General features: G+C 39.1%; 1 gene segment (V, D, J or C); it reads right to left on the reverse strand.

Moving 5' to 3' along the window:
* Nucleotides 1-5,555: 5,555 nt before the first annotated feature.
* LOC135534157 (Ig lambda chain C region-like) lies at nt 5,556-7,698 on the reverse strand. The segment is given in 3 exon segments: nt 5,556-6,133; nt 7,171-7,287; nt 7,683-7,698. Coding segments are annotated over 3 exon segments (450 nt in total).
* Between the last annotated feature and the right edge of the window lie 1,250 nt (nt 7,699-8,948).

Genomic DNA, 8,948 nt, shown 5'->3' on the forward strand with positions numbered 1-8,948 from the left:
AGAGACAGTGACATGGAACACTGATCAGTAGAGGAGGTCATTTCTGAATATGTGTAGAAAGTATCATTCAGATCACATGTTCCCCATCATCATCATCATGATCTTTGTTATCAAGGTTGAGACTAGTTATATTTGTCATGGCCTGAAAGGTCACTTATAAAAGTTAGACGTTTTGAAAAGCATTTATTTTTATTTTTTATTTAATTTGACTATTTTCCCAGATTAGTCTCATTGAGATTAAACTTCTATTTTACAAGAGATACCTGGTCAAAACAGCAGCACACAAAGTTGTACACACAATTACAACATAAAACACAACGCTTTACACACAATTACAACATAAAACACAACGCACTACAGTTTAAAAACAGAAATTTACACATTGAGAAGGCAAGAATTCTTTTTAGAGGTGTCGTGCATCTGGGGGTCAAAACATTGACAGACCCCACACTTCGTTGTCCACCATAGTTTTTACCCTAGCTAGAGTAGTCATTCTACAGTCTACCCTAGCTACAGTAGTCAGTCTACAGTCTACCCTTAGCTACTCATTCAAAGAGAGGACCTCCTAGAAAGTTTTTTTAACACAGCTCTGTAAGGGCCTTAGGTACAGTCAACAAGATAGAGTCATGTGAGTGTAGATGATATTTGTAATTTGTCTGGTTGACAATGGCGGTACACAGGCCAAATGGGAGCTATTACCAGTCCAAATGCGAGTAAGAAGCAAAACAATTAGGCTAAGCAATAATGCATGAGGCCATGTGTTATGACATTTTTATCATTGCTGTGATATCGTCATAGCCACGAGGCGAAGAACATGATCTGTGTCAAAACATATGTCCTCGAGTATATTATTACCTTTATACAAATGCTTACCAGCATAAAAATATATATATATATATTATTTCCCAAACCATGCATTTCTCAACAAAACGTGATGCTACATTCACTAACACTGTTTGTCAAGTGACGTTTTAATCACATTTTCAATGTACCACATCAAAATAAATAAAAATAATAAACCCAATAATAAGCACAACCAATGTCCAAAAATGGCAATTTTTCTTAAACCATTGGCGCACATTGGAGCTAAAACAATGACAACATGCATACATAAAGTTCCAAAGTACTCCCATTTGTGGTAACTCACTACTCGTAGATATTGCCTCCGCAAAGTATAGTAGTTCTGTGCAGGTGTCCTCAATCGACAAGTGGATCTTGTGAGGACAAGATCCACAGCAAACACAGCTACCAAAACTCCGTAGCAGCAAGAGACATCCCTGTGAAACCCAAACTCGTCAATCGTCCACAAGCAGTTCTCTCCAGGTCTCACACGATGTTAGGCTAACCTCGAGGATGTTGAATGTCTCCATAATGCAAAGGCAACTTCAGTCTCCAATAAGTCTTCATTTTATTTGACCTTTATTTAACGAGGCAAGTCAGTCAAGAACAAATTCTTATTTTCAATGATGACCTAGGAACAGTGGGTTAACCTCCTTGTTCAGGGGCAGAACGACAGAGGTTTACCTTGTCAGCTCTGGAATTCCATCTTGCAACCTTTCGGTTACTAGTCCAACGCTCTGACCACTAGGCTACCTGTCGCCCCATTAACAAAATAATAATACTCTTTTATAAAAAAATTAAATCATGATTTCCCTTCAAAACTCTGGAGGTGTGTTTTGTTCTCTCTTTATCGTCTCCTTCAGTTGTTTTTCTTCACCAACGCCGATCACGTTTCTCCTCTACATCTTCCACTACCTTTTTCCCAGGCCTCCTGTTAACCAGGTCCACTATCCCATTGGCCGCAACTTAACAAGCTACCTCATTGGCCAATACTTATCAAGATAAGCAAGAAACACATTTAAAAGTTAACCAACCTATTCACTTGTACATTAATAAAGAAACATTGCTTTAAAAAATGCATTAACAACATTACAAATCAAATAAACTCTATACTCTATACTTCCTTTTTACATGGGTATTACAGATGTTTATCCCCTTTTCTGACAGCCATTCCAGAATGCACTTCACTGCCCAATTGGTCGGTCTTGATGTGGCTCGCTTCCTAATTCACTATTCTATGTCGTCTATAGCAGCGCTAACGTTACTGATTTCTGCATGACTAACATTAATGCTAGCCCCAGGTTGCTGGTCCACTTGCTCTTCTTCTTGTTTCATTTATTTAATATCCTGCTCCTCCTCTTCTTGTTGGCATCATTCTTCAAACATTAGTGGATGAAACACTACATTTAAAATCATCCATGACAGGTTACAGGTGCTAAGACTAGTAGTTGTAACAGTAATAGTGGTGGCGCGCTGATCGATTTGAGTAATCCACCCATTTTATCTTTTTCTTCTGTTTCTATGGAGGCGACCCAGTTGTTCGTTATACACCGAACAAAAATATGAACGCAACATGTAAAGTGTTTCATGAGCTGAAATGAAAGATTCCAGAATTGTTCCATACGCACAAAAAGCTTATATTTCAACAACAACAAATAATGACACAAATGTGTTTACATCCCTGTTCATGAGCATTTCTCTTTTGCCAAGATTATCCATCCACCTGACAGGTGTGGCATATCAAGAAGCTGATTAAACAGCATGATCATTATACAGTTGCACCTTGTGCTGGGGACAATACAAGGCCACTCTAAAATGTGTCAAGATATGTTTCTGTAAAAGAAAAAGCCCACTTTAAATCTTAGCTTCATATCAAGCTCATTCATATGTTTTCAAACGTTAAATCCTTGTCAACCTGAATTACAAAAGGTATTTGTATGCAGGTGTAACGGTTCTTGTCTGTCGAAGGAGAAGCGGACCAAAATGCAGCATGGTATTTTTGAGACATGTTTAATGACGAATGAAAAAAAGAACTATACAAAAACAACAAATGGAACGAAAACCTATACAGCCTATCTGGTGACAACAAACACAGAGACAGGAACAATCATCCACAAAATACTCAAAGAATATAGAAGATGGCTGCCTAAATATGGTTCCCAATCAGAGACAACGATAATCACCTGACTCTGATTGAGAACCGCCTCAGGCAGCCATAGACTATGCTAGACACCCCCAAGACAAAACACACCACAAAAACCCATGTCACACCCTGGCCTAACCAAATAAATGCAGACAAACACAATATACTTCGACCAGGGCGTGACAGCAGGGATTATAAAACCATCTAATGAGTGAAGATGTAATCAATCTGAGACAATCTTACGAGAACATGAAAACTATATGTATTTGGTTTTGAGGCGTTAAGTATGAGTTTTAAATCAGTAAGGGCTTTCTGCACAGCTGCAAAATCCCACTGTCACAGCTAGGTCAGCAGTCAGGGCTGTTACATAATAGTATCATCCGCACATAGATGAATTATTTTTCTTTTTACAAATTGACCAATAACATTTACAGTGGGGAAAAAAGTATTTAGTCAGCCACCAATTGTGCACATTCTCCCACTTAAAAATATGAGACCTCCATGTAGTCTTTCTCAGAGAGGCCTGTAATTTTCATCATAGGTACATTTCAACTATGACAGACAAAATGAGAAAAAAAATCCTGAAAATCACATTGTAGGATTTTTAATGAATTTATTTGCAAATGATGGTGGAAAATAAGTATTTTTTAAGTGGGAGAACTTGCACAATTGGTGGCTGACTAAATACTTTTTTGCCCCACTGTAAATTATTGTATGTTTTTAAACACAATTCCTATCCATATGCAAAGCAATATCTACAGAAGTTAAACAACAGGTGTTATGACCTCAACATTACTTCATAGTTACAATCACTTCAGCCCCCCAAAGCAAGTCCTCATATGGACCTCAACCAAATGTCTGATTTAAATGGATGTGATCTTCTAACATTATATTAACTATTTTGATGAGCAGGTTACTGACTATTACATCTGTTATTAATGAGAAATCATGCTGGGCTCAATCATCAGACACATGTACTCTACAGATGGGAGGAGCTATTGGACGGACAGGCTCATCATAAGGCTCATAATGGCTGAAATGGAATGCATGTGTGTTGAATTGATTAATTGGGAATGGGACGCAAGCGTAGGATTAATCACCCTGTCGCTGGCCGCCTTTGGGGAGGGTGTATAGTGTGAAAGGCCGAAACACCCTAGGAACCAAAGGTACACTACTGACGATGCACTCCCCAAATTTTACCAGGCTCACTGTTCATTAACTCTTGGAAGTGCTTGCACAAAGGATAGCAACATCTCAACCTGTGTTCTTGGAATCCATTCCAGCCATTACACTTATGCCATGCTCCTATTGCTCCTCCCACCGGCCTCCTCTGCACTACATACACTATCTACATGAAGTATAATACCCATTTTATCTGTAATTAATTCCATGGTGCCATATCATTTATGTCCCTCTCCCTGATTCCACCATAGAGGTTAAAACCAATCCACTCCCTCACATCTGACCTAGTACAGGGTATTTCAGGTAGTGAAACTGTTCAACTGCTGGACTGGTAGCTGTGGGATGGCTGGGAAACTGAGATTTACATAGACAGGGCTGGGTGGTTTTGCTTGTCCCAGAATAGAGCAGCAATGTCACCAGATGTTCACTCTGTTCCCAGGGGGTTGGAGGTAGAGAATACTCTATCTTGAAGATGTGATACTTTTAATATTAAGTGGACAAATGTATTGCATTTAAGCAAAATACATGAATGATCATATGGGTGAGAGCCAGACATATCGATCAAATGCATTAGACTAAGTCTATATATCAAGCATGTTAAAAACTGCTCCAAGAAAGATTAATAAGGAGTTCCATCCATACACTACTATGTTGTGTGACCTATCTTGTTAATCTGTTAACATTGTAGTATCTAGACCTCTCCTGTTAATATGTTAACATTGTAGTATCTAGACCTCTCAGGGTGTTAATCTGTTAACTTGTCTAATCTGTTAACATTGTAGTATCTAGACTTCTCCTGTTAACCTGTTAACATTGTAGTATCTAGACTTCTCCTGTTAATCTGTTAACATTGTAGTATCTAGACCTCTCCTGTTAATCTGTTAACATTGTAGTATCTAGACCTCTCCTGTTAAATCTGTTAACATTGTAGTATCTAGACCTCTCCTGTTAAACTGTTAACATTGTAGTATCTAGACCTCTCCTGTTAACCTGTTAACATTGTAGTATCTAGACCTCTCCTGTTAATCTGTTAACATTGTAGTATCTAGACCTCTCCTGTTAATCTGTTAACATTGTAGTATCTAGACCTCTCCTGTTAATCTGTTAACATTGTAGTATCTAGACCTCTCCTGTTAATCTGTTAACATTGTCGTATCTAGACCTCTCCTGTTAATCTGTTAAAATACCTCTCCTGTGAAAATAGTATATTGTGTTAGTATGAACAACTGGTTGATGACGATTTGCTTAGAACATAAATAACTAAACAATGAGGTTTAGATCTGATAGTTTCAAAGAAATTGTGAATCCGGCTTGATTAATATGTTGCTGTATCATTCAACAACATTTAAGATTAACGTCTATTTGGGTTTATTTAAAGATACAATGAAAATACTTGTTCCAAAGGGAAATCTTTATTTTCATGTATTCATCAAAGCAAACATTCCTACAGCATCTAATTGTAATAAAACAGAACACATCACATCTAACACTGATACAACCTCAGTCTACAGAGAGGATTGACACATGAACTCAAGCAAAGCCCTCTGTTAGTTTACAGTGATCAATAAGACAAAGAACATCTGATCTCAGAACAGAGTCAAAGCAGAGGAACCAGCAGCCTCTCTCCACAGGGGTGTGTGACTGAGGGGTCCTACCCAGAACAGTCAGCCTTCCTCAGGGTCTTGGTGACTGGAGTCTGGGATTTCTGCTGGGCTTCACAGGTCACCTCTCCTGCCTTGGTCCACTCCTGGGCAGTGAGAGTCAGGGTGCTGCTCCAGCTGTACAGACCATCCTTCTCCAGGACCCTAGAACTGGTCTCCTGGTTCTTGTTTGTCCCGTCCACTTTCCAGCTCATGGTCCAGTCTGAGGGGAAGCCCTTGTTGGCCAGACACGTCAGTGTGGCTGTTGTTGTACTGGACAGCTCCTCACTAGAGGGGGGCAGGACGGTGAGGGTGGGGGCCCTGTTAACTGGATCAAACAGAACATATCATCAACTGCAACTACTATGTCTAAAAGATTTATAAAAGCAATAGACATACAAATACATTGATTTGGAAATGCCTTTTAAATATAATGTAGTTAGATTGGTATAGGTTTGAAGAAAACACTAAACATAATCTGATAGATATACAAAGCAGAATTATGAACAATATGAGTCAAGTGTAAGTGGTTAACTTTAGCGTTACTATTATGTCAGATATTTTAGGATTGTTTCTGATCAGAATACTCAGAACATCTACAGTATATTAAGATGATCCAGAGGTTGTACACAAACATAAGACACTTTCACAAAGCAACAATAACCACAATAACCAACACTTTAAGAGTTATAAATCTGCTCTCAAACAAATCAGACATACAAAAAAACTACTATTTAACATTTTGATTGAATAAAATATTATTTGAAAGAATGCTCAGTGTAAAGCAATAGAAAATAAAATGTATTTAAAATAAAGATTTATAAAATCATAATATATATAAGGAAGTTTTAAAAAATTTATCAGAAAGAAATATGAAGAGAGATTGTTACTTACTTCCTACATCAAGTCTGGTTCCGCTACCAAAAGTGTACCACAGTGATACAATCCCTATTACTGCTGGTACAAAAACCTTCTGACTATTGGGGAAACTGAATTTCTTTAGACTGTGGTTGAAATATCTAACTCTAATATGGTATGAATACTTGATAAATATTGTTTTTAAGTGTTTATTGTTTATTTTTTAAACCTACTGTTTATTTTATAGTTTCGACTCGGTGCCATGTGTTTATTCATACAACTAGTCTAAGATGTAGGCTAATCTCTTCCATCTTTCAAAAATGCAAGTCAAATTTGATTCGATGTAATAATATTTATATTCTAATTGACCATAGTCTGTGAAGGCCTTGTACTGCTGACCTTGTGTATTTTTTTAATTTAAATCGTCAATATTGAGGTTAAATATTTAGAGAAATTGAAACACGACGTAAAAACATAAATAAAACAGTTAATTTGGTGTTTACTTACTTCCAACATCAAGTCTGGTGCCGCTACCAAAAGTCCACCACAGTGATACAATCACTATTACTGCTGGTACAAAAACCTCTCTGTGTTGTGATACTGCAGCTGTTACAGTGAAGATCACTTATACAGAATCATAATCAACACTAATACACTTTAACATCTTCCAGGTAAAACAAACACTTCATATTAGCTGTTTCTAGATAATATAAATCTGAATTGTATCTTAAATCCAGATAATAGTATTTGTTCCTTCCTCTGTGTATCAGGTGTCCTCCTCGTCTGTAGGTACAGTCCAGCATTAGATCAGTGTTGCTAGTATTCCTCCATATTGTCCATATGAAAGACAACAGCAGCAGCAGTAGTGATAGTGATCCATGTTGTATATTCCTTTATTAAACATGTTGATCTCAGATTTAACAGTGGAGGTAAAGTCACAGAGGACAGACAACACTACCAGAGGAATCCTACCAGCTTTAGTTAAGAGAAGTGTTCACTAACTGATTAGAGGAACTTACATGAGAGACCAACCATGAGTGAACAGACAGTTCATTATATCTTATGTGGCAGGGTCTACAGACAATCACAATCACGGATTACAAAAAGAAAACCAGCCGTGTTGCGAACATCGACGCCTTGCTCCCAGACAAATTAAACAATCTCTTTCCTCACTTTGAGGACAATACAGTGCAACTGACACGGCCTGCTACCAAAGCCTGTGGGCTCTCCTTCTCCGTGGCCAATGTGAGTAAAACATTTACACGTGTTAACCCTCGCAAGGATGCCGGCCCATCCTTAGCTGTCTCCTCAAAGCATGCGCAGACCAACTGGCTGGTGTGTTTACAGACATATTCAATCAATCCCTATCCCACATGCTTCAAGATGGCCACCATTTGTCCTGTTCCCAAGAAAGCTAAGGTAACTGAACTAAATGACTATCGCCCCATTGTCATGAAGTGCTTTGAGAGACTAGTCAAGGATCATATCACCTCCACCCTACCTGACACCCTAGACCCTCTCCAATTTGCTTACCGCCCCAATAGGCCCACAGATGATGCCATCACACTGCATACTGCCCTATCCCATTTGGACAAGAGGAATACCTATGCAAGAATGCTGTTCATTGACTACACCTCAGCATTCAACTCTATAGTACACTCCAAACTCATCATTAAGCTTGAGACTCTGGGTCTCGACCCCGCCCTGTGCAACTGGGTCCTGGACTTTCTGACGGGCCACCCCCCAGGTGGTGAAGGTAGGAAACAACATCTCCACCCCACTGATCCTCCACACTGGGACCCCACAAGGGTGTGTTCTCAGCCCTCTCCTGTACTCCCTGTTCACCCATGACTGCTTATCCATGCATGCCTCCAACTCAATCATCAAGTTTGCAGACGACACTAGAGTGATAGGCTTGGTTACCAACAACGACAAGACAGCCTACAGGGAGGAGGTGAGGGGCCTCAGAGTGTGGTGTCAGGAAAATGACCTCTCACTCTACATCAACAAAACAAAGGAGATGATCGTGGACTTCAGGAAACAGCAGAGTGAGCACCTCCCCCATCCACATCGACAGGACAGTAGTGGAGAAGGTGGAAAGTTTTAAGTTCCTCTGTGTACACATCACGGACAAACTAAAATGGTCCACCCACACAGACAGCGTGGTGAAGAAGGCGCAACAGCGCCTCTTCAACCTCAAGAGGCTGAAGAAATATGGCTTGTCACCAAAAACACTCACAAACTTTTACAGATGCACAATCAAGAGCATCCTGTTCGAGCTGTAT

This window comes from Oncorhynchus masou, unplaced genomic scaffold, assembly GCF_036934945.1.
Source record: "Oncorhynchus masou masou isolate Uvic2021 unplaced genomic scaffold, UVic_Omas_1.1 unplaced_scaffold_3088, whole genome shotgun sequence".
NCBI lineage: Eukaryota > Metazoa > Chordata > Actinopteri > Salmoniformes > Salmonidae > Oncorhynchus > Oncorhynchus masou.